Source organism: Spermophilus citellus (assembly GCF_964194105.1).
Source record: "Spermophilus citellus genome assembly, chromosome: 14".
Classification (NCBI taxonomy): Eukaryota; Metazoa; Chordata; class Mammalia; order Rodentia; family Sciuridae; genus Spermophilus; species Spermophilus citellus.
Genome location: NC_138194.1, coordinates 88,375,347 through 88,403,179, shown reverse-complemented (window position 1 = coordinate 88,403,179; position 27,833 = coordinate 88,375,347). Strand labels below are relative to the sequence as shown.

At 35.4% G+C, this 27,833-nt stretch overlaps 1 protein-coding gene across 3 annotated transcripts in view; it reads right to left on the bottom strand.

The window, feature by feature from the left end:
- TBC1D31 (TBC1 domain family member 31) overlaps window positions 1-27,833 on the bottom strand; it is a 77,310-nt gene that overhangs the window by 34,624 nt on the left and 14,853 nt on the right. For all 3 annotated transcript variants that reach the window (XM_081266202.1, XM_081266201.1, XM_081266200.1), the window contains 8 exons: window positions 26,403-26,581; window positions 18,660-18,811; window positions 15,710-15,869; window positions 13,825-14,025; window positions 9,934-10,110; window positions 6,581-6,660; window positions 6,345-6,491; window positions 2,998-3,131 (listed from right to left, as the gene is read on the bottom strand). In XM_081266202.1, coding sequence (XP_081122328.1) covers window positions 2,998-3,131; window positions 6,345-6,491; window positions 6,581-6,660; window positions 9,934-10,110; window positions 13,825-14,025; window positions 15,710-15,869; window positions 18,660-18,811; window positions 26,403-26,581 — 1,230 coding nt within the window. The remainder of the gene's footprint in view (window positions 1-2,997; window positions 3,132-6,344; window positions 6,492-6,580; window positions 6,661-9,933; window positions 10,111-13,824; window positions 14,026-15,709; window positions 15,870-18,659; window positions 18,812-26,402; window positions 26,582-27,833) is intronic.

Genomic DNA, 27,833 nt, shown 5'->3' with positions numbered 1-27,833 from the left:
GATGATTAAGTCATAAATAAAATCTTCCAAAGACTAAGTTTGAAAAGCAATATTTCAATTTCTCTAAATTGCTGTTTTATTGTTTTTTTTAAAAAAGTGAGAGCGAGAGAGAGGGGGAGAGAGAGGGAGAGAGGGAGGGAGAGAGAGAGAGAGAGAGAGAATTTTTAATATTTATTTTTTAGTTCTCGGCGGACACAACATCTTTGTTTGTATGTGGTGCTGGGGATTGAACCCGGGCCGCACGCATGCCAGGCGAGCGTGCTACCGCTTGAGCCACATCCCCAGCCCTAAATTGCTGTTTTAAAATAAGTTAATTTAAAAAGGAAAATTGGGTTCAGCAGCATTTTACCAAGTACCTTTTATGTCTCAGACACTACAATGTCACTCTATGCCACAACACACACAAAGCCCTTATCCTCCCTGTAACATTAATAGAATACTGTTTTCAAACAAGAGAAAAATCCTATCTACATTAACCATTTGCCCTAAGTATTTTTATTCCACTTTGGTACCACCACAAAAGACATATGACACACACAGACACAAATAAAGTCAGAGTTCTATTTAGCCCCAAAATTAACCACCTGCAGTGACTCTTTGCATTTATATTGACTCTTTACATTGCCTCTTTAAATCCTAAGACCTTTTTACCATTCTTCAGCTTTTTTGGTAATCTACAGATATATAATTGTGTGAAGTATGATATATAATGTGAGTGCCATACATATAAGTCATTTCATTGGAAAGGAATAAAAAGTTTGTGATTAACAAGTGAAACCAGGAAGACTTAGTGAAATAAAGTCAATGAAACTGATGTACTTTGAGAATCTATGAAAGCCATTCAATAAATACTGACACTATGGCCAGGCACTATTGTGCCTTTTGTAATTCCAGTGACTAGGAGGTTGAGACAGAAAGATAGCAAATTCAAGTCCAGCCTCAGCAACTTAGTAAGGCCCTAAGCAACTTAGTGAGACCCTGTCTCAAAATAAAAAAAATAAAAAGGGCTGGGGGTGTGGCTCAGTGGTAAAATGATCCTGGGTTCAATCCCTGACACCAAAAACAAAACAAAACAAAACCTGACATGTAAAGACACAGGGTGGCAATCTATGCTATTGGCATAGCACACTTGTGTGTGTGTGTGTGTGTGTGTGTGTGTGTGTGTGTGTGTTACTGGAAATAAACGTATAGGCTTGTATACTTACTTAAATTATGTTTCTTTTTTTAAAATAAATTATGCTAGTATATGCACACTATGAAATATTACAATCAATAAAAACACCTAAGAAATTTATAAAAATTAGGGAAATTTACACAATATTAAATATTAAATAAAACCATGATTAAATAACAAATTGCTTAAAAGCACGGAAAAAGTAGAAAGGTAAATAAGTTATGGTATACCTGTAAGTTGAAATATTATATTATACAGGCAATAAATAATGCTTTCCAAGCATATGTAGAAATTTGGAAGGAAATACCCATAAGAAATTTATCAATATATTACCAAAGATTGTTTCTGGAGAGGAAAAATACTGAATTTTCTTCTGCATACTTTCTCTAATGATCAACAAAAATATTATCAAAATAAGTACAATATAACAAAAAAGTATGGAGGGAATTATAATATCATAATATGTATGCTTGAATTTTAATTTAATTTAATTTAATCCAATTTAACAGACATGATTTTACTAATATGAAAATAATGACCCATTTGCTGGCATAGATGATGGTGGTGGGCAATGACCTTAATGGCAGCAGATTATGGAATATGACTGCCTGGGTCAGATGCTTGCTGCCACCAAACTAACCTTGGATGATAACCTAAGTACTCTGTGTTTCAGTCTCCTCATTTGTAAAAAGGAGGTAATATCTACCAAATAGAATTATTGTGAAGATTAAATGCATGAACAAAGTAAAACATCTTTGATCTACACATCAGGCACCTGAGAACAGTGTCTGGTACACAGAAAGAGCTCAAATAAATGTTAGCCACAGATGACCTTCGTCATAAAACAACAGGCACCGTGTGCAAAGTGCTTTACAAACTCACCAATCCAATGAAGAATAACTGCCTTTCAGTAAGTGGAGGATCTGCTTCTTTCTTCACAACCAAATCCAGTGTGAATATCTTCTAAAACTTATCCACCCAAATTTCCCCTTTTTTTGGCAGGTGGTGGTGGTGGTGGTTGTATGAGGGATTGAACTCAGGGGCATTCAACCACTAAGCCACATCCTCAGCCCTATTTTTGTATTTTATTTAGAGACAGGGCCTCACTAAGTAGCTTAGCGCCTTGCCTTTGCTGAGGCTGGTTTGAACTCATGATCCTCCAGCCTCAGCCTCCGGAGCTGCTGGGATTACAGGTGTGTACCACAGCTCCTAGCCCAAATTTTCTTGTACATAAAATGTTTTTTTTTTAAATTTAATTGCTTTTATTTTTTAAATACATGACATCGGAATGCGTCACTATTCTTATTACACATATAGAACATAATTTTTCATATCTCTGTTTGTATATAAAGTATGTTTACACCAATTTATGTCTTCATATATGTACTTTGGATAATGATGTCCATTATATTCCACCATCATTCCTAACCCCCTGCCCCCTCCCACCCCTCTCTCCTACCTAGAGTTTGTCTATTCCTCCCATGTTCCCCCTCCCTACCCCACTATGAGTCAGTCACCTTATATCAGAGAAAACATTCGTCATTTGTATTTTGGGGATGGGCTAACTTTACTTAGCATTATCTTCTCCAATTGTACCCATTTACCTGCAAATGCCATGATTTTATTCTCGTTTATTGCTGAGTAATATTCCATTACATGTTTGAAATGTCCACTTTGTGTAAAACCTGATTGTTCCACACTTTCCTGACTTAAAAAAGTAGAGAAATCTAGGATTGTTGTTAGGTGTCACAAAGGTGCCAAATCATCAGGAAAATGTTTTAAGAATTCATTCTTGGTTCATTCTGTAATCATTATCTACTTACTTATGAGAGTAGCAACGACTTCAAAACAGATAAGCTGGTTGTTCTGGAATAATTTTACAAACGGAAATGCCAAAAGTGGAAGATAGGGTGTGTCACTAAAGATGGCAGACCAATGAGCTAAAGCAGACAGGGTTCTGTGAATAAAATAAGAAAATAAAGACCAGAAAACAATAATGTCATTAAAATTTGTGAATAAAAAATACCGTCACATGATAAAAATTTCAATACAGAAGGTATATCTGGTGAAAATTGTTCCTTTTACCTATCATCTAGATCCTTTCCTCTAAAGCAATTTAATTATAAAACCTCTTTTTAAAAGCACAAATCATGGTATATTATAAACATTGTTCTGTACCTTGCATTTTACAACTGATAATCTGTTGGAAATAGTTAATATCAGTAAATGTACAGCAACAGCCTCATAATGTTTTATAGTTGAATGAGAGCTTTGCACAGGCACTTTTTTTTTTTTAAATGACCCCCATTCTTGGGCCTTTAAGAGTCTTCTAATCTTTTATAAACAATGCTGTGCTGAGTATGAGTATATGTCCATCATTCTTCATGTGGTATTACAAATTTGGATAAATTCCCAGAAGTGGAATTGATGGGTCAAAGGATATGTGTGTTTGTGATTTCAATAGCCAGAACAGGCACAGTGGGGCATGGCTGTAGCCCCAGTGACTTGGAAGCTGAGGCAGAAGGATTATAAATTGGAGGCCGGTCTCACCAACTTAGTGAGACCCTAAAAATAAAAATCAAATAAATAAAAATGGCAGAGGATGTAATTTAGTGGTAAAGTGCTCCTGAGTTAACTCCCAGTTTAAAAAAAAAAAAAAATCCACAACCACTACCAAATTGTCATCCACAAAGTACTTACATTCCCATCACTTGTGTAAAAGGATGCCTGTTTTCTCATACCCTTGTCAACATAATTTATTATCAACCATTTATTTCTAGGTGAGAAATGACACTTTTATTATGAGGAAGATCAGCAGCATCTTTTCATGTTTAAGAACGATTTCCAGTGCTGTGATCTCTATGTTAAATTCTTTATCTATTTTTCATTGATCAGTTTTTTTCACAATTATTTATATGAACACTTCATATGTTAGAGAAATGAGCCTTTCATCTGTCATGTTTTACCTGTATTTTCTCCATTTCATGTCTTTGTGTAGAAATTTTTTTCACATGTTGAGATATTGTATTCATATCAATCTCTTTTTGATATGTCAAGCTTATTATACTTTGGATTATAATTCTCCAATATTTACTTCTAATACCTTTAAGGTTTCTTTTAAACTTTGTATTTTAAAATAATTTTTGTATTTAAAAATCACAAAAATAGAGTTTGGGGTTGTAGCTCAGTTGGTACAGTGTTTGCCTTGCATGTGTTGTTGTTGTTTTTAACCTTTATTTTATTTATTTATTTTATGTGGTGCTGAGGATTGAACCCAGCACCTCGTATGTACTAGGTGAGCGCTCTACTGCTGAGCCACACCCCAGCACCTGGGGTGAGGTTTTAAGATAATCAATTTAGTATTTGGAAAACTGATAAATAAATTTTTAAAAAAGTACTATGCATTAACCTGCCTTTCCTATGTGGATTCTATCCTAGAGTAGCCAAATAACAGAAATTTTCCTTTAAAAAATTTCCCAGTTTAGGGTCTGGGATTGTGGCTCAGCAGTAGAGTGCTCTCCTAGCACATGCAAGACACTGGGTTCGATCCTTAGCATCACACAAAAATAAATGAAATTAAGATGTTGTGTCCAACTACAACTAAAAAAAAATATTTAAAAATTTTCCCAGTTCATAAAAAGAGAAGAAATGATAGAACTAGATTTTGTCAATGTTTTGCTGATCTCTAGGGAAGTAACAGGCCTATTGGATGATCATTAATAACCATTAACATCTCCAAAAGAGAGACAATCAGTAAACTTCCTAACAGACGTACATAAGGCCACCTACAAAGTTTTCTTGAAAAACAAAAAAACAAACACCAAAGGGTAAAAAATAAAAATCTTGTACCAGAGCAGGACCCTAGCTTGATTATCACTTTATAGTAAATTTAGGACAAAAAGGAAGATGGTAAATAACACCATGGGAACAAATCAGAAAACTCCAAAATATGGACAATTCATATTGTAAGTTAATTCCTGGTTTCTTCAACAACTAAATCGAAAAAAAAGAAGGAATCAGAATTGGTAGATTAAAACAAATCTTAAAAATGTGTGCACCTTGTTTGGACCCTGATTTACCATAAAAAATTTCCTAAGACAATCAGAGTAATGGAAAAGATGATGGGGTACTTAAGGATACTAAAGAATTATTGTTAATTCTTTTTTTGGTGTGATAATGGTAAAGTGCTTGCTTATCTTAAAGGAGCCCCTATCCTTTAGAGATATGCGTATAACTATTTAGTAGGGTGTGTGAAAGTGAATTGACCACAAGGCAGGTGGTGTGAGAGGGGTGTGGAGTGAGTGGAAGTACTAACACAATAAGACTCACCTGAATGGGCAGCTACTGAGCTTGGTGACAGGCCCCACTGAGAATATTCCTTATATTCCTACACATACTTATGCTTACAACTTTTCACAACAAAAGCTTAATTTAGTAAGTCTTGGACTCTGCACTTACATGACTGGGTCATATTTCCTAACTTCTCCATGCTTGCTTGCTTGCTCTATCTCTCTATCGCTCTATCTATCTATCTATCTATTTATATATATGTGGTGCTGAGGATCGAACCCAGGGCCTTGTACGTGCGAGAGAGTGCTCTACTGCTAAGCCATAGCCCTAGCCCCTATGCTTCTATGTTTTTTTTATCTGTAAAATAAGTTAAGTATATATATTTGTAGTGCTTAAAACATGAGAAGTACTTTAAAGGGTTATGTTCTATTATTGATATTTGTTGAGTACTTAATATAAAATATACACTAGCATAAGCATTCTAAAAGAGGTTCTCATCTAATTACTCCAATAATCTTATGATGTTGGTATTGTTAGACCCATTTTCAGATAACTGAAAGGTGAGAAGTAAAATAGCATCTCCTACATCACAGTTGTCAAGTGGTGGAACAAGGACTTAAAACTGGGTGTTTTGCCTCCAAATTCAAAACTCTTTCTACCATGCAGCTCTGTTCCTGAAGATCATTTGAAAGATTCCTATTTTCTAGAACACAATGCAAACTAATTTTCATATATAATATATATCTGTTTTATTTTTACTAGTATGTAACACAGGCTAATCAAAGGTGACTGAACAATACAAAGGGAGGATTTTAAAACATTGCAGTTTTGAGCTACAGGTTTTATATATACATATATTTCTGCAATCTTCAGAACATACCTCTGTAATACTCTGAGTAGTTTCCTACTTTTGATGGGGTATTGCTTCTGAAGGTTGATGAATGCCTCATGAATACCTTTATCTATTAGGCTACTAAATGCTGTATGATTTTCCGGCAGTTGTAGTAGAGCACGCCAAATGAACATTCTGAAATTAAAATATATTTTTAAATAAATTTTTTTTTTAAATTTTGAAATTTTAAAAATGATTTAACAATAAAAGATTTAAAACTTTACCTGTATTTTGTTGGATATTCACCATAGCCTTTTAATAAGATTTGTAAACGTTTTTTGTTTAATCCATCTGACAATTCATTCTAAAAAAAGAAAAAAAAGAAATGACATAATCATGAAACTGAAAACATGGTCATCTTGTCCACAGTGGCTTTCCAACTTTAGAATACACACACAGTAAGAAATAGTATTCACATCACCAGATTCTATATCACACACACTCTCTCCCTCCTTCCTTTAAGCACAGATACACAGCAAATATAGTTTATTATGTATTCTTTTCCCAGGAGAGGACTTTTTAAAAAAGTTAGTAAATTCTTCAGGTTTTGGGAGCCAACGGAAAAGATAAAAAAAATATTGTGTAGATATTTACATAGCCATTAAAAATGCAGCCATTTTAAAATGTAAAAATTATTCTTAGCTTGAATAGCTTGACTGGGGCCATGGGTGTAATTTTCTTTCTTCCCTCACCATCTCTCTCTCTTTTTCTTAAAATTCTCAACAGTTCCCTCAAATGAAAGCACGAAGGCCAACTCTGGTGGAAAATCTTATCTAGTTCAGCCTTTTACCCTCAGTAACTTCTGACAGCTCCTTACATCTAAAACTTTCAAGTCAATTTTTAATCTTAGTAGAAAAATAATTTTTATGGGCTTTAGCTATTTTCATAAACTACCTCATTTGATGCTAACAACTACATAAAGGAGATGGGATGTTATCTTCCTTTATTCATGAAAATGGGAAGATTATTGTTCAGTGACTTGCTTATGGTCAGGAATCTGCAAGTCCTGGCTCAAACCTGACACGCGATTCTGTTTTAGTTCAGTGATCTTTTTGCTACAAGAAACTAAATATTCAAGAAAGTGGTGAAGGAAAGCCCAGATGATGATGAAAGAAGATCCCCATTCAAGAACCAGACACCAGACACAGAGTGCAACCAGTCCAGTCAGGAGCAAAGTGATCCAGGAAGGAGAAACGCTGACTACTGCCAACAAGATACTGGCCACCGCTGAAGCCTCTTGTTAAACAAACTATAGAACACTCTGGGGAGTTGGGGCTGAATTTTATCTGTTCTTGTCTTGGTCATCAGCTCCTGGTGCCAAGCCTCATTGAAGACATGCATTTCTTCCCACAGCTGTGTTTCACTGAACTTCTTCCTTAGGGCTGGCTCTGGGTTCCTCAGAAGCAGCCCACTCCCTGACATCATTTGGTAGGAGATCCACATTGGTCCACTAGAGGACTGCCAGAAACTCTGATTGTGATAAGCCTTTTATTTTCATAAGTCACCTGTGATCATATTCATTAGTTTTCCCAGAGAAGGCTCTTGTAAATTCCCTGGAATGCTGAATCTAACAAAGCACCAAATCCAAAGACAGTATTACAACCATCCGACACAGGGTTCACATGTGAGACTTCCAGGTCAAGTCTCGGGTAGCACTCGAGAGCTCATCTTCTTCTAGAGCATTCACTGAATAGGAGCAATACCACCCAATCTTTACACAGCTTTAGCTTTGTGCTGGCTATTCATTTTTTTTTTAAACTAAGTAATAGTTTCTAGGGTTACATGAAGAGAAGTCATAAAAATATAAAGCAAATCAATGACATCATTAATACACAAGAAAGAACAACAATTACTTCTATGGGGTGAAGAGAAAAGTGTGATAAGCACTTAGAAGGCTCCAAAGCTCCTGATAATACTTTATATCTTAATGTAGAAATGGGTATGTGCAGAAAAAAGTAAATATAGCATGTATAGTCCTGTTACCCTTAGAAGGCTTGTTTGTAAGTTTGGCTCATGTTTGTGTCTAGAAGATAGAATTTGGAAGAATTTCTATCATCCTCATAACCAATAAGAATGGTTCAATGTGCCTAAATTGTATAATGTGGCTTATGATGAACACTTAAGAGTGTTCACTTTTCTCTCAAAGTCTGGAACTTAAAACATGTTAAGCAGGTGCCTACATAACCAGCAAAAGCCTTGGGCACTGAGTCTCTAATGATTTCCTTGATAGACAATATTTCACATATGCCATCAGAATTTACCGCTGGGGGAATCAAGTTTGCCCTGTGACCCCAGGGGGAGAGTACTCAGGGAAGCACGTGGCCTGCTTTCCTCTAGACTTCACCTTTGCTAATTGTGCTTTGGATTTTTTCACTGTTACATAAACTATGAATGTGTAACAAAGCACCAAATCTGAAGACAGTACCAGAGTCACCCAACACAGGGTACATATGTGATCTTTTTATTTATTTTTTTACTAAGTTGTAATATGCTTTATACATTCTTCTCTGTGTGTATGTTTCATAATTTTAAAAGTCTTCAAGATGAAAAGTTATTTAAACTAATGTGAAAAATACCAAATGTTGGTGAGAATGTGGAGCAACTAGAACTCTCAAATACTGCTCGTGGGCATGTAAATTTGCTTCAACCAGTTGGCAAGGTGCTGGTAAAGTTCCTTTTTTTTTTTTTTTTTTTGATATGTGTCATGGTAACATTGGTGTGTTTGGTTTGTGAAAATTCATTGTATACTCATGTACTCTGCAAGTGTGCATATTTATCATCAATAAAGAGCTTAAAAATTCCTCTAAAATAACATAACTTCTCTATTCATATCTCTTTCTATTCCAAAGTACTATCAGTGCTTTAGAGGAAGTTAGGAAAACACACAAAAATTTATATAAGAAGAAAACTCACTGAAATTTCTACCCTCAAAGGTAAGTCTACTATTAGCATCCCAGCTACCTCTAGGAGGACAAAGATGAATGGGACAATGAGCAAGGAGAAAGAAAGGCATACTTGAATTTCCCCCCTTTATTACCTTCTGTATCAGCATCGCCTAAAAGAAGTACAACATGGGCTACAAAATTAAAAATTTTCTAGGAATCACATCCAAAACGTAGAGAAATAGGGAAAATTCAGCTTAATAATAATAGTTAGCCCAACATAATGAAATCAGTTCAACATATAATCAGTACAAAAATAATTGACTAATAAGATATTTTACATTATTTACTTGATTCTAAGTTTTCACACCTTCTTACTGTGAAAGTATTTTAATTTAGAGCGTGACTTGATTCAGACTAGCCACACCTCAGGTATTCATCAGTCACATGCTAGTGGCTAGCATATTAGACAGTACAGTTCTGTACTGTCTTTTTAAAGTACATAAACATGTGCTACATTTATGTCAAAACATAAAATGCATAAAAGCACAATGCAATGTCAGTTACCATGTTCTTCTCTTCATATAATATTCCTTTAGGTTCCAGGACAGGGAAGTGACAATGGCCTACAAATCACAAGATCTGCCTACAATGGTGTTATGATAAAACAGAGTTTAATGATAAAATATTCTTACCTCTTTATTTTCAAAAGTACCAGTGAGGTCTTGTTTTAATATTCTAGTCTGAATTTTGCTATCTCGGGATTTTGTTGGCCGCTGTACTCTTCCTGAAGGAACCATCATCTTAACATCACTGGCATTCAGTTTATTCTTGGGCAAATCTTCGATTACTTTCACTAAAGGAGGTGGCGGCTGAAAGAAGGAAAAAAAAAAAAACTATATGCATACACACAGTGGATATTCTTGGAAAATAGGTCTTAATATATGATTTCTGAAATTATGTATAATTATTCTTCAGGCAAAAAGTATAAGTAAAACGTCTAACAATGTTTTCGTTTTCTTTTCCTTCCTCTTTTTTTTTGTACAAGGGTTTGAACCCAGGAGCGCTTTTAAATTCTTTTAAATTTTGGGACAGGGTCTCACTAAATTGCTGAGGGCCTTACTAATTTGCTGAGGCTGGCCATGAACTTGTGATCCTTCTGCTTTAGCTTCCCAAGCCACTGGATTACAGGCATGTGCCATAGCACCCAGCTTTAAGATTATTGACTAACAAAGCAAATTTCTGCCATATTTCTTTGAAGAAGAATGATACATGATGAATATCAGCAATAGGTAGAATTTAATTATTCCTTGAAAGCTGGCCTAAAACCATACAGTGCAAACCCATTTCCATGCTTGCATGACAAGGTTAGTAGTACAGTGACACTCTACTCCAGAGAAGGTATAGCTGCCCACGTGGTCATCAAAACACTGAGAGAAGCACCCTAACAGTCTTCAGGCTCAAGTGACATCCAAGGAAGAGGAAACTGCCAAACGACTTTCGTCTGACAGCACAGGACCCCCACCTCTCTGTCCAGACTCAAGGCTATAATCCACACAGTGAGGACTGTCAGTTCCTTACTACATCAACTGCTATGAGGCAGCTCAGATGGCATGACTTAGGATCCAAACCCTTATTTTTATGGGGTATATCAAATGGGAAAATAACCGACAACTTCCATGTATGCAACGTAAAAGGACTCATTAGAATCTGTTCTCCATACGTCATATTCTCTTTGAAATCAGAAGATACTCCTTATTCAAAAGAAATAAGCAGATAAGGTCCCTGAGACTTTCCACATTCTAAACACAATTAAAGCACAACGACCATTTATATTCTATGATTCAGTTCTTTAATTCTTCATCTATGGAATAGAATTAAAAGTAGTCTTGACTTAAATATTATGCTCATCTTTAATATCCTTAGTTTATCTGATCTCTGACTTCAACCCTTTCTTCTAAATTTGTATCAAACTTTTTGTTTTTATTCTAATGTTGTTTTCCCCAAGTTGTACTTCATCGTCCACCTGAATTACAACCTCCAAGAGTCAGGGCCTAAGATGTGACCTGATTTGACATACCTTTGTACTGTTACAATTTCAACACATAAGAATCCATTTACTTATTAGCCCAGTATCAGAAATTCTCTCAGGACAAGGAAAGTACAGAAACAAAATGTGGAAGGAATGGTACACAGGTGGGTTCAGGTTTTTAGAGAATATGCAGCTGAAGATCCATAAAGACAATGATGGTGCAGGGGATGTACCCAAAACTTTGAAAGAGTATTCCACCTTGTTTAAATTAAGCTGGGTTTTCTGTTCAATGTCATCTCAATTTGCTCAATAAATAAGAGCATGGAGGAACTCTATGAGTTACTCCTACCACAGTTGTTCTCAGATACCTCCCTGCCTCTTTCTATGGTTTAGTTAGTACTGAAAAACTGACTAATAAGGCTGAAAAGTCTCTCATTAAGGATAGATAATGCACAAATATTTTTAAATATATTAATATACAATAAATATTATAATACATAAAATATTGCTATATGTTATGTGTAAACATAATAATCTAAATAAGAACCACAGAGTATAATCCAATGTTAGAGAAGATGCATGTTTATAGACACCTTCACATACACATGTTTAGATGATTATTCGCAGCTCTGTGGATTTACTTCAAACACTGAATGAGTGAATATTGAATCCTGATTCTAGGGGAAAAGAGTTAAATTCCTGGGAGCCTCTGGCCACAACATTTTCATCAACTGATCAATAATATAACCTTGTTTCATGTGTGCTTCTGTTTAAAGAAAGAACTTCATTCAATATACATTGTTGATTCATTATCATTGAACTCAGAGCCCAAAGCAGTGTGACAATGACAAAATGAGTTTTTCTAACATACATATTTTCATTTAAGGCACAGCACAGCCTTCTTATGCTCAGAAACACCACAGACAACTCTATAGCACTATGACTAGGCTTCACTTTAAACCATGAAATCACAACAAAAAGCCCCAAAGTGCAGAAACATGACACTAAAAGGACCACGAAAAAGAGAAGATTAGAATACAAGAGCTGCAACAAGAAAGCAAAGCGCTGCCTTGTTCAACTTTAGGGCACAGAGCAACTCAAAATTTTCACTACATCTGCAAATGTCTATAAAAGCTCCGCAATAAATGATTTTGGCATTACAAATAAATTTTAGTGAATAGGCAAATTCTCAAATATACCCACAAATAGCAAGGGGTGACTGCATATATTTATACACAAAAGACTGAGAATGCAAACATTAAAGTCATCTGAGAATGCTGAGACATTAAATTTTATTTATTTGTTATTGGTACCTTTTGATTTTTTTCCTGCAATGAGACACTTATTACTTGTATAATGTTTTTAAAAAGGTAAAGGCAAAAAAAGACACACACACACACACACACACACACAAATACTGTGTTAAGAATCAGACACCTGCTCCACTAGCGACTAGCTGTGTGACTGGGCTGGGGCACAAACTTCCCTAGGACCACTAGGAGTCTGCATACAATCTAACTTGTTAGCTGGAGGGCTTTCAGAGAACCACAGCAGAGGGCTGGGAGTGTATCTGATGTAGGTAACAGATGAAGAAATAAAAATGGTTCCAACAAGGGTCCATGAATATGTACGAATACATTCAGACTTCATTTTCCATAATAGATGCAACGTATCATCCATGTTGACTGATTACTGATTATGGACAATAAGAGAAGTTGTAAGTATGGGAAAATAAGTGAGGTAAAAGGATTAGAGAGGACATTGAGAGCCAAGTAGAAGAGTCTGGACAGAATGCAAAAGAAGGAAGCCACTAAAGTGTCATTATTTAAGAAATAATGATGAAAGTATTTTAGAAAAATGTTGTACAGGAGATAAGACTGATGGGCAGGGATAGCACCGTGGGCTCTGAGGTTAGGGTATTTGTTTAAATTACTGCTATTCATGGGTACTTTATGAGGAAAAAAAACAAGTACAGCTATTATGGTGACAGAGAAGCAGCACACAGATATTTCAAATTTAAGAAATTATATGACTTAGTATTAACAAGATTTAGGAAATAAAGAAACAGTAGCAGAGCTTCAAGTTTTCTAGCCACAAGACGGGAAGAAAGAGGAGACAGAAATAAAGAAACTAAGATTAAATACCTCTTGTGGGAAGGAGATCATGAATGATATCTTGCATGAGACAAGGACACCAAACAGAGGTCATTTAAAAAGGCAGCCACTTAAGCAAGGAACATTGGTGAGAAATCACAACTGGAAATGTGGCTCTGGGAATAAGAGCAACAAAATACACCCAAAAAATAGGTGGTAAGTTCCAAGTCAGAAAAGAGGAGCATGGATATTCTTCTTCTTCTTCTTCTTTTTGGTTCTAGTTAGTTATACATGACAGCAGAATGCATTTCAATTCATTGTACACAAATAGAGCACAACATTTCAATTCTCTGGTTGTACATGATGTAGAGTTGCACCGTTCATGCAATGGATATTTTATTCCTGATGATACAATACTGAAATGTTTTTTAAAAACTAATGTTGTTTACTTGATAGCATACCTTATTTATTTCTTGTGTTAAAGCCTGAACTGAATATATATTCAGACTTCCATTTTCCATAATAGATGCAATGTATCGTCCATGTGGGCTAATTACTGATGTGCTAATTCCTTCATCAAGGCTTCCAATTTCAAAGAGAAGTTTACAAGTCTGTACATTGATAAACCTCATAATACCATCTTGACTTAGCACTCCAAGAACCTAAGGGTAGAAATATACAAAAAATTATTAAAAAACATTTCCAATGTCTAAAAGTCAAACTGTATATACATATACTTTCTAGGCATGTATGTATTCTTATATGAATATAATTTTTGGCAGGGGGACAAGTGAAGATCCATTCTCAGTGAGCCATTATACATTTTAAAAGCACTAATTATTGTTCATGTTGATTTGCTCTATTCAAGCCTAGATCTGGCTTTAACCAGAACCAGGAATGCATCCTGGGAGACTATGAAAGGTGACACAAGAATCTTCCCTCCCCACAGGTATGCCATGTCCACTGACGACATACAGCGGGGATACATGACTGAACAGTTTCAAACCTTTACCTCCACTGCTGTCAGAAGCAGAGAAGACAGGGTTTATCTGCCATTCCCCTCTACCTGCACCCATGTCTCCTGGTGAGGCTCCCCACTGTCTACCTGTCTTCTGCAACTGTAACTAATATTTGGGGAGTGGAGAAAGATTTGGGTTGCAAGGGTTGTAGATGAGTTAGAGGGAAGCTCGTCTTTTAAGAGAAAAAAAACTAATTTGAATTTGAAACATTAAAAGCATGTAATAAAAAAGTTTAAGCAAACAAACTCTCTGCTCTCTGGGCCTTAGGCATAGGCTCTTTCTCAGAGCAGGTAGCTGTAAGTGGTAACACCAACTGATTCCTCAAAATGCAGATGCTGCTTGTTATACAAAAACTAGTTTGGAGGGGACAGTCTCAAAAATGTGTTTTTCTCTTCATCAGCTGGTAGAGAACAAACTCCCTCATCTGCAGCTGATGGAAACCTTTTGTTAAGATCCTATCCAAATTATAGATGCACATGATCTTTATGCCATTATTTCAATTCTGGAATTTTGTCTTACAAATAGGATGTGTAAAATGGCATTTGCTACAAGCTGTTCTGTGCTATATTATTTGTAACAGGAAAGGACTAAAATTATTTAAGGAGCCCAATAATAAAACTGATTTAAAAAAATAAGTATGAAACACTACTCAGCTATAAAAAAGAAGTTCTATACTAACAGAGAATAATCTCCAAATTAAGTGAAGGATAAAAGGTGCAAGGTTTGTATAAAAAGAGGGGAAAACATGATGTTATATATAAAAACAGTGGTTATAGGGGACCAGACCCATGGGAGAGAGGGCTGAGGCCCTTACCACTACCTGCCTTTTATAAGTTTTATAATTTCAACCATGTGAATGCATTATCTATTCAAAAATGTACGTATAATAGATATGATACATATATGCAAACATTCTGTATACATATGTATGTATGTACGTATGCATAAAACATAATGGGTGTAATTTGTTAAAGTGTGAGGTCCATGATGGTCAATTAAAATAAGAAAGTTAAGGTAAATATTTGTGAGAAATATAAAGAACATAAGATTTTGCAATTTTTTCAAGTCTAGACTCTTCACAAAAATAATATACTTTAGGGGCTGGAGTTGTGGCTCAGAGGTAGAGCACTCGCCAAGCATGCGTGAGGCACTGGGTTCGATCCTCAGCACCACATAAAAATAAAATAAAGATATTGTGTCCACCTATAAGCAAAAAATAAATATTAAAAAAAATATATACTTAGAATTTCAGATTCTTGTCTGTCAGGGTATAAGTTAAATAAGTATAAGCTAAAATAGTTTAATGTCCTACAATTCCATTACTAACCTGATTAGAACCAGCATCAAAACTATCAGGAAGAAATTCTAGATGGCGAATGGCTCTAACTTTAGTTGGCATCTGGATAATTCTGAAGAGCTGTGTAGCTTCCAAGCACCACAAATGAAGGTGATTTGATTTGCCTCCAGCAGCCAGGATTCGACCATCTCTATATTACCCAAAAGATGAAAAAGTAAGACCAGCTGACCTGTCAACAGCATTACGGTTCCACAGAACTTTCTGTGATGACAGAAATGCTCTCTATGCTGTCTAAAGTAGTGACCACTAGCCACATGATTACTGACTGCTTGAATTGTGACCAGTGCTACTGAGGAAATTAATTTTTATTTTTATTAATTTAAATAATCACATGTGGCCAGTGGCTACCAGACAGGACAGTTTACATTTACAGGGGTGTGTATATGCATACATTTTTTTCAATTTTTTGTGTTAAGGCATCAGCTTAACAAACACTTGTGTGACCACTTGATCAGGGGTTTTCTGAGTAACATTTACATTTTATAGCATAATCTCTCACTATACAACTATACAACTTTTATATTTCACATACAATTATACAGAATTGATAGTGCATTGTTATACATATAAAAACATTAAAAAAGGCCAAACTTTTCCTACTCAAAGAAGGAAAGGTGCAAAAAGGATAAGTAGTATTGGTTTGCAAGGCTGTTGCTTATTTATTCGAGGACTTATCAAGTTCCTACTAAAAGGCAGCTATCACTGTAGCAGCCAGGGACAGAGGAGGAAATAAAGCTCTTTGAAGAGAGCTATATAGGAAAGTGACAGGACTTGACAATGATTTTTTTTTTAATTGGTACTGGGGATTGAACCCAGGGCCTTATGCATGCTAGGTAAGCACTCTACCAACTGAGCTATATCGCCAGCATCACTGACAATGATTTAAAAGATCACTCTATCTGCTTGTGCAGAGACTGATGTTAGGAAATGGAAGTGAAAATAAGTAGACTAAATAAGGAGGCTAGTACAGCAGTCTGAAAAGAGACTAAAGTTGCTTGGGCTAGGGTAAGATCAGTGACAATGGACAAAAAATTCGAACAACTCGATTTGATGAGTGTAATTTGTTAAAGTGTGAGATCCATGATGGTTTGATAGTTGATGGGATTTACTGATGACCTAGAAGAAGAGTGAGAGAAAAGAGGAATTGACCCCAATTTCCTAGCTCTTCCATTGAAGAGGCCTAGAAATACTGATCAACCCAATCACAACAAGATTAGGGGCTCAAAATACCATCTTCCAATAAACTGAACTCACATTCTTTAGAGAAATAGCCTATTCCAGGCTTGGGACAAAATGTACAAGATAGACATGGAATATCTAGACCTATCAGAAAGCATAAAAGCTACTATAGGCAACTGGGGTGGTATCAAAAGGGATTCAAGAACAAACTTGAAAAGGATCCCACTGGTCAAAGATGAAAGAACCAATGCACCACCAAGGCTATTAATGGCAAGCTGGGCACAGTGAAGTGTGCCTGTAATCCCAGCGACTCTGGAGGCTAAGCAGGAGGATCACAAGTTCAAGGCCAGCCCCAGCAACTTATCAAGAGACCTGTCTCATAACAAAAAACAAGAAGCACAGGATGTAGGTGGGTGTTAAAGCACCCCTGGGTTCAATCTACACACACAACAACAAACAAACAAAAACCCCTAAAACTACATTGCATTAAAATGTACCAACTATGTTAAATCTATGACTCTACAAAGATTAAAGATAAAAAACTTCAATGACCACCTTTGAAAAATGCCAATAAATCAATTTTTACATAGAAACTGGCTGAAAAAAAAAAGAGGAGAAAATCAAGCATTTTCCTGTTTTTCCTTTACAAACTATATATCAAAGTAATCAGGGTGGACGAGTGGAAGTGTTTCTACGAAAGGGTTCTAATTAATAAGTGAAGAGGGCTGGGGATGTGGCTCAAGCGGTAGTGCGCTCGCCTGGCATGCGTGCGGCCCGGGTTCGATCCTCAGCACCACATACCAACAAAGATGTTGTGTCCGCCGAGAACTAAAAAAAATAAATATTAAAAATTCTAAAAAAAAAAATAAAATAATAATAATAAGTGAAGAAATGACAGAATTAGAACTAGTTAATAAGTGAAGAAGGAAAGTCAAAATAGCACCATTGTGCTAACCACTTGTCCAATAGTGGATCTAGGTAATGATTATTAATGGCCATTAAAATCAGAAGAGAAAGGGCTCTAGATTGCTCCTGAAGAAAGTACACAAACCACTTATAAGATTTTCTTGCTTCTTGCTCAGATAAAGTCTCCAGTTTTTAGATACACAAATATAATCAGCGTACAGGAAATACATACATAATAGGAGCATATTAATAATACAACATAGACATAAAGAGTAAAATCCACAATACATAAAACTGCAGGAGAGATGATCAGTTAACAAATACATATCCACCAAATCCAATGTGTAAACCTTGTTCTGTGGCTGATTTAAACAATTCAGTCATAAAAAAGACAAATCAGGGAAATTTTAACAATGATGTACGGCAATATTAAGAAATATTTAATTTTTAAAACGTGATAATGACTCTATGGTTATGTTCTTAAAATAGCCCTTATCTTTTTTTAGAGATATGCATTGAAATATTTATGGATGAAATGATATACTTAATCTTTGTTCAAAACAATACAGTAGGAGCAATAGATACAGACAAAAACAGGAGTAGCCATTAGTTGATTACTGTAGCTGGTCAGAGTACTTAAGAGTTCATGCACCTTTTTATTTTTGTGTATTTTTGAAATTTTGCAAAAATAAAGTAAAAAATAAGCCTGCAGACCACGTCTAAATTTGAAGAAAACTGTTCCTTACTTGATAAGAAGGTAATCAATGAAAATTTGTAATTTTTAGCTGAAATTACATTTCTTTAAAAATTCCCAGTGTCTTAAAATGCACGTTACCTGGTCACAGCAAACACTTTATATATAATACTTGAGCTTTCAGGTGGAGCTGGCAATTGATATTTGCAAAAAAGAGTATCACATTCCCAGGCAAAGATGGAATTATCTTTAAAACAGCTGAGGATGGTATTACTTAAAGGAAGAAAGAAAACCTAAAGAGCAATAGAACAAGTTATCTTTTATGTAAGGTTCAGATAGTCCTCTTAAAATTATACAGTAAATTTTCCTTTTTTAAAAAAATTACCTTTTTTTTTAAACTAGAGAAAAATACATTTCTAACACATGACAGGATAATACTGATATTTCATAAATTATAATACACTAAAAAAGAAATGGTAAAACCTTTTCAACTAAAAGATTATGTGACTGTAATGACTAGACAATTCACAAAATTCTAAGTAAAAATCTAAAACTTTTTATCTTTTATTAAAGGACTCAAATGAAAATAACATTCTGAGCATCAAATTTATTCAAAAACCAATGACAGACACATAAACAAACTGATGTTCACACAATATACAATAATGAAATCACCAAACCACATATCTCTCAGAACATATCCTTCACGCACACACACACACCCAACACATATTTATAAAACACACACACACACAACACATATTTATAAATTAACTATTAGTCATCTGCCACATAATGGTTCATTGTTTCTTTTCGGTCAACATCGTTGTCTCCTAAATCATAATAGAGCTGTAAAGTTACTATTACCTAGTGAGGTGGTAGCACAACTCATTACTCAAGTGTGTGGGTGATGCTGGTGTAAACAAACTTAATGCACTGTCAGTTGTGAGAGTATAGTTCACACGATAATGTACAGTACATGCTAGCTGATAATAATAAATGACTATGTTTCTGCTCTATGTTTTTATTATACTATATTTTTTATCATTACTTTAGATTGTACTCACTCTACTCATTAAAAAAAAAAAAGAAGTATGCTATGTTGCCCTGGAAACAGCCTCATATATGTCATGCTCACCCCATCTCTTGACCACATCAAGAGGCCACGTAGGGTGAGTGACCTATGCCATCAGGGTTTGTGTTAAGTACACTCTCTGATGTTCACACAACATACAACTGTGAAATCACCAAACAACATGTCTCTCACAACATGACCCTTGTCAGTCAGCAATAGTTCCAATACTAAATGCTGATAAATATTAAAAATACCAGTGAAAGTGTAGGGAAAGGGCACACACTGCTGCAGGGAGTGAACACTAGTTAAAGACATTACACAACCTGTCTCAGCAGTCTTAAAATACATCTCTCAGGTAGTTAATTCATTCCCTAGAGTTAGCCCTTCAGGCAGCCAGGCGCAGTGGTGCACGCCTATAGTCTCAGCAACTTGGGAAGTAGGAGGATCCCAAGTTCAAGGCCAATTTTGACAACTTAGTGAGACCCTGTTTCAAATTAAAAAATAAAAAGGGCTGGGGATGTAGCTCAGTGGTTGAGCACCCCTGGGTTCAACCCCTACTCCCCAATCACCACAACTACCAAAAAAAAAAAAAAAGAGAGAGACAGTCCTTTGCGAATAGTTGGAAATCATTTTAAGATAAATATAAGCATTATTTATAAGAGTAAAAAGGTGAAAAGGCATACATGATCATATTTTATTACAGATTTGATTTATATAAAGAACTGAGAGTGAAATTCATTAATAGCAGAGTTAAAATGTTTTTATTTTACTCTCTTAATTTCCATTTTATACAAGCATTAGTAATACTTCCTTTTGATAGCACAAAATTTTAATTAAAATTGACCAACATTTTCTCACCAGAGCTTAAACGGCCTCAAATTCAATTCCATGAATACATCTGCACAATATTTTTTTTTGAGAGAGAGAGAGAATTTTTTAATATTTATTTTTTAGTTTCGGTGGACACAACATCTTTATTTTATTTTTATGTGGTGCTGAGGTTCAAACCCAGCGCCCCGCACATGCCAGACAAGCTTGTTACTGCTTGAGCCACATCCGCAGCCCTGCACAATATTTACATATATACAACACACCATGAAATATACTGTTTAATTAAAACCATCTATTCTGGATTAATGTCAATCAGACACAATAAAAATGCTAATAACTACATAAAATTCTGGTAGATCATACAAGGATCTGATCCACCTTATCACTTTTTGTGTTTGGCTCACTTGCTAAACACAACTCCTAGTAGTCTGCTAAGAGATTGATTATGTTAGGAAAATTTATAATATAAAGGTCTTATAGAAGATATTTACAATAAATACATTATAATCTATAATAAATACATTAAGAAACTGTTTGAAAGGCTGGGGCTATGGCTTAGCAGTAGAGTGCTTGCCCAGCACATTCAAGGCCCTGGGTTCAATCCTCAGCACCAAGTAAAAATAAATAAAATAAAGGTATTATGTCCAACTACAACTAAAAAATAAATATTTTTTTAAAATATCAAAAATGACATAATAAAATTCTTATTATAATTTGCAGTCATTTTTTTCTAGAAAAGTAATAAAGTTTATTCCAACTGGAGAAGCAAAAGCTTAAAAGTTAATGAGCATCAATTGCTATTTTAGGGGAATAGTCGTGATAGATTAGTGCCTGCATGATTATTCATTACTAGATTTGTGATTTTAATTGCCAGATTTTAATGATTACAAAATTGTTCTTAATGAATCATATGTCACTATTATTTAGACAGTGTCATCTCTTGATACCATAAAAAACTTAGGAAAAACATTAACAGTATATATTGGGGGTGTTGAGTTCAGGGATGGGGTTGCAGTTTTTCCTTGTAGAATGTGAAAATCCTAAACTTTGTGTTAGTCTTTTTTTTTTTTCTGTTTCCATAATAAAATACCTGAGATTAGGGAATCTGTAAAAGAGGTTTACTTAGTTTACATTTATAGAGGTCTAAGAGTGTGGTACCTCCTCTTGCTCAGCCCTGATGAGGGCTTTCTGGAGACAGTATAGCAGCAACACTCTGGAAGGGTAAGAGAGAGGGAGAAACCACAAGACAAGATAGGAAGCCAGAGGAATTCAGGGGCCAGGCTTGCTCTTTTCACAATCTCTTTCTCCTTTACCAGAGTCCCCCAAGAACTGCATTGATTCCTTCTAAGTGTGGAGCCTCAATGAAGGCCCCATCTCCCAACACTGCCACACTAAGGACCAGCACTTGCACCTTTGAGGGACAAAACACAAATTATATCCAAATCAGAACTTTCCAATTCAATTTTGAGACGTATGTAAGCTGTTCTTAAAGTCTGAAGACTTTAGGATAGTTACATTAGCAAGTTAAGGTCAAATGCATAATTTAGCAAGTTCTCATTGTAAGGAGACCCAGAATTAAGCTTGGCAACACTATTAAACATGTCCTGATATCCATCATAAAGCTTTTTCTGGCTGGGTGTGGTGATGCATGCCTATTATAATCCCAGCAGCTCAGGAGGCTGAGGCAGGTGGATTGCAAGTTCAATGCCAGCCTCAGGAACAAAGTGAGGCTCTAAGCAACTTAGTGAGAACCTGTCTCAAAATGAAAAATTTTAAAAAAGGGGCTGGGGATATGGCTCAGTGGGTACACACCCCTGGGTTCAATCTCTAGTACCTAAATAAATGAATAAAATTAAAAACTTTTTCTGATACATACTGAACCACAGGAATCATAAAGCCAGGATTTATTCCTAAATCCATGAAGAACTGAATATCTTACTTTGAAGCTTCAACAAAAGAATCACAATGTAATAATTTGAAGAGGTGTAACTGGTTTACCTGAGAAGCAATATGGTGTGATGGAAAGCTTTTCGGAAAGACAGGTTTGAATTCAAACTGCAACTCTTTTTGCAAACAATGCAACACAGGACAAGTTACTTGATGTTTCTGAACTTCAGTTTATCCTTTTATAAAAACAAGTTACTTCATGTTTCTGAACTTCAGTTTATCCTTTTATAAAAACAATATCTAGTTAAAAATAACTACAAAGTGCCAGTTACATTGTATGTAAGCAACTGGCATCTATTGCTATTAGTCTTTCTGCTCCTAATACATACCAAAAAAGAAAAAAGAAAAAAAATCAGTGGAAAGGGGTTAGAGTCCTTTTAAAAATACTTGGAAGGCTAGGTTTGTAGCTCAGTGAGCACTTGCCTCATGTGCGTGAGGCACTGGGTTCAATACTCAGCACCACATTAAAAAATAAATAAATAAAATAAAGATACTGTGTCCATCTACAACTAAAAAAAATTAAAAAAAAAACACTTTGAAAGTCAGACACAGTGGCTCACATCTATAATCCCAGCGATTTGGTAGGCTGAGGCAGGAAGATCTCAAGTTCATGGCCACCTAGGCAACTTAGTGAGACTCTGTCTCAAAATAAGAAACAAAAAGGACTGGGGATATATCTCAATGGAAAAGCACCCCTGGGTTCAATCCCCAGTAGCAAATAAATAAATAAAAACACTTTGAAACAAAGATCCATAGTTCTTTGTCTGAAACCTTTGAGGCCAGATGTATTTCAGAATTATTTTCAACTTAAGTACTGCAATGTAACACATATTCCATAGCATCATATGACCTATGCCAACAGCTTATACTCAAATATGTTATTACAACCTCACATCAATTCAGTTCAAATTTTTGCTGCCCTATTAACCAAGGTCAAAACATATTTTGCCACCGAGTTAAACACTTCTGGGCAACTAGCACTGTGCTAAGTGATTTGCATTGGTAAATATTTTGTTGAAAAGTTTAACATGACTCTATTGCAAAGTCTTTAGATTTAACTTCTAGTTCATAAGAAATACACAGTAGCAAAAAACAAGTTAAACAACAATGATGAAACACTAAGACAAATACAGAATGTGGGGCATTTTCCAAAACAACTGGCCTGATATCTCCAAAAAGTTAATGTCATGGAGAAAAAAAATAGAACATTTTTAGACTAAAAAGTGGAACATTTTATGATGGCACTAAAAGTGCCATCATAAAATGAACTTCATATGGGAGGGTAGGGGAGGGAAGGGGGAATAGGAAGGACAGCAGAATAAAATAGACATAGTATTGCTGTATGTATATACGTGACTGTATGATCAATGTGATTCTGCAACCTATATACTCAGAATAATGAGAAATTATACCCCATTTGATTCAAAGGTATGATATGTCAAGATCATTGTACTGTCATGTGTAACTAATTAAAACAAATTTTAAAAAAGAATCTGGAAAAAAATTATGTCATTTAAATGAAAATGGATGGATCTTAACACCTATGTTAAGCAAAATAAACCAAATTCAGAAGGCCAAAAAAAAAAAAAAAAATGAACTTCATAGCAAAGGACCCAAAGAAAGTTACTTCAAGGATTTCATGCATCAGGAAAATAAATAAATATTTCAAAGTTCTACTTAAAATTTAGAAATCAGAACCTAGAATAAAAATTCAGGATTAGTAAAAATTTAAAAAGACTTAAATTTTACTTTAAGAGTAGGATATTTATTTCCTATTTTCAACAGTGTGAGCCAGTGGTAGAACTGTCTAGCCCACCTCTAATTTTTGTATAGCCCAGGAACTAAGAATCTTTTACATTTTTAAGGGGCTACATAATTTTACTCTTGGCCTGAAAAGACAAAAACATTTACAATCTAGTTCTTTAAGAAAGAGTTTGCTGGTAATTTATAGACTATGGCGTTCTATTCTTAAAATAGTACACTTATATGCATATATCATACATATACTTTTTTCCCAAAATTTAATTTTATTCTTATACCACTAATATTTGGAATTATACTTTTTTAAACTAAAATGTCTAAATTACCAAGCAAGGTTAGCATTGGCAACTATCCAGTGTGTATAATTTTAATTTCATGGTAAAAGGAACAGATGGTTTTTGTGTTGTTGTTTTATAACTCTATTTCCATTGTGGGCTCCAATTCCCAATGCTCTTTTCTTTGGAATTTAAAATTCAATTTAAGTGCTAAAGCAATTAAAGAAGAAAAGACCTACTAAGACATTTAGTCTAAAGCCCTACTGAATAAGCTGGCTATAACTTTATCTCTTTTTAATTATTAAAGGCACACAAAGGAACTCTGGGATTTCCAGGGGGACTACAAAACAAATTTTTGGTTTGACATGCATTACTAGCTGTTCCTGTTAATAACAAAGAAATTAAAAGCGATACTGCAAATACAATATAACCTCAAGCAAAGTAAACTATCACATGGGAGACCTAGATACTCCTGAAAACAGTACTTAGCTAATCAAAAAGAAAAAAATTAAACTTAAAAGCAAAAGAAATGGATTTGTGAGTCTGTCTGTATAGTTCTGGAGATGGAACCTAAGGGTACTCTATAACTGAGCTACACCCTGAGCACTTTTAATTTTTCATATATATAAGGTTTTTTAAAAAATATTTTTTTTAGTTGTTGAAGGACCTTTATTTTATTCATTTATTTATTTATATGCACTTCTGAGAATTAAACCTTGTGGAGAGCCATTCTGACACGTGATTGGGTGACTCCCGTTAAGGGCCTGAGGCGCTCTGGCTGTGTCGGAGCCTTCCCGACCCTTTCCTGATGAGAGAGCCCATCCGTGTGGGGGTGTGCGTGACCACTGACCCCGGAGACCCAATCACTGACCCTGACCTTGGAGTACAGCCCCCCCTCAACCTTCATTGGATGGAATTCTCCCCTGAATCTCTTGTTCCCCAAATAAAAGGCTACTCCCAGGCGTGTTCGCTCTCTCTCTCTCCTGCTAGCCCAGAGTAATCCTCGCTGCCCTGCTGGGCGGCTAGAGGCGGGAACCAGGGAGGTGAGCCGTCTCGGACCTAGCAATATAAAATAAGGTACTGTCTGTGTGTTTTATTTGATCTCTTCTAACTAACTTTATGCCTAGAACCTCATTAATGAAACCACTGCGCAGGCCGCGTGGTAGAAAACCTAGTGCCTCCCACATTCCAGGCAAGTGCTCTACCACTGAGCTACAACCCCAGACCATATAGTTTTTATTTTGAGATAGGGTCTTGCTAAGTTGCTGAGCTTGGACTTGAACTTGTGGTCCTTCCACCCCAGTCTCCCAAGTCACTGGCATTACAGGCATCTGTCACCATGCCCAGTTAAGATATTGAAAATTTTTTAAAAAGGTAGTATATTTATACAATGGAATACTAATAAGTAATAAAATGGACAAGCTATTGATACCTAAAATATAGATGAAATCTCAAACATTATGCTGAGTGAAAAAACCTTACATAAACCATTACTGAGTAATTTAATTTGTATGAAATTTTAGAAAAGGCAAAACCAACCTATGGTGGAAAACATTATACTAGTGCTTACCCAGGAAGGATATGCTGGAAATTTCTGGGATAATGGTATGATAGGGCTATACAGGTTATATGGATGTATGCATTTGTTGAACTTAACAAATGAATACTTAAGACCTATGTATTTCATCATATAAAAATCTTACATTAATAAATATTGAACTATAGTCAATTAAACACAGGCTCAAGTACACTGATGTCTATGATTTAAAACACACTACAAAGAATTAATGAACAGAAGGACGGGAAGATGGATAAATCCATAATACAGACAAATTGCTATATGATTGAAGTTGCTCATAACAAAATTATGGGGCTGCAGCTAGAAACTGAAACCATCACATTGTGAGAGTTGGGTTTACACAGCTGTAATTATAACAAAACTTTAAAAAAGAAAACTTAGTCTGAGAAGCACATGCCAAGATGCCTATCACTCACCTTCTGTATGCCCACTGACTGGCGAATATTCAGTTTTCTTTTTCTCTGAAAGGTATCCAAGTCCCACAGTTGTGCTGTATCAGAAGAAGTGGTGATGGCATATCTCCCTGATGCATGCACAGAGATTGAAAATACTGATGATTCGTGTCCTCTCATCCAGCTAACTAGCTCCTTGGTGACTATGGTAAAAATAAAATTGTTGCACAAGTGAAGCACTATACATTCTACATGTTCGCTTATACATACTACTGTACGTAAACACTATGCATGAACTGATTTAACTAATAACTACATATTACATAAGGCACCTCCACCAATATCCATGAAAAGGGAAGCCCGCATGGCTGGCTGATAAAGTGTACCATGGGACATGTTAGTAACATGTGTCTGATGGAGGTATCAGAGGATGAGGCCTACAAAGAGTTTGAGAATAGCCTCAAATGTGACACTGAGTCTGGGAATTCTCTTGTGGGTAATGGTTTTATGTAGAAGAGTAGCATATATGGTCCATATTTTACAAAGAATACTTTGAGCACATATGGAGTATGTACTGGAAGAAGGGAAGATATTGAACAAGACTCCTTTATGTGTTGCTATAAAAATCCAGGCAGGAGATGAGGTAAACTAAGAAAGGATAATGGAAAAATGAAATAAATTCAAAAGCTATGAAGGAGAAATATCAAAGGACTTAGTGATCAAATTAATGTATTGAGATAAAGGAGGAATTATGACTCCAGTGATTCTAGTTATGGAAGAAGATACTGATACTATTATGTAAGAAAAACATGAGGAAGAACAGATTTTGCAGCATAGGAAAGAGAAAAGTTTGATTTTAAAAACTGATTTTGAGGTGTGTGTATTTGTGTAAGCAGAGAAACTGCCTGGTAAGGAAAACACCAAAAACTATCCATGATAATTATCACTAAGTAGTAAAAATATAATAATTTTTATTTTATCCTCACACTTCTCTGTAATGTTTCCAAATTTTCTACAGTGGGCAAGCTTTACTTTTATGACCAGAATCCTTCCTCCATAAAGATGGAACTGAGAATAGTCAGAAAGCAAGACAACAACATGGAAACATTCAAACTGGGTCAAAACTGAAGATACAGGAACAAATTTCTTAGGAAAACAGTTGTGGCTTCCAAACACCAATGGAAAGTCTGGTATTAGTTAATGACTAATTTTTCACTGGTCTTCAGTAAGATGAAAAAAGGATAATACTGTAAGTTTTTCATAAAGCTAATGTTAAAGTATTATTCTTTAATGTCCCTTGCTTTATTAAATGAAATTATGTTTTTTCAATGTCAATTAGCAAAATTAAAAATTGATACATTAGGGCTGGGGATGTGGCTCAAGCGGTAGCACGCTCGCCTAGCATGCGTGCGGCCCGGGTTCGATCCTCAGCACCACATACAAACTAAGATGTTG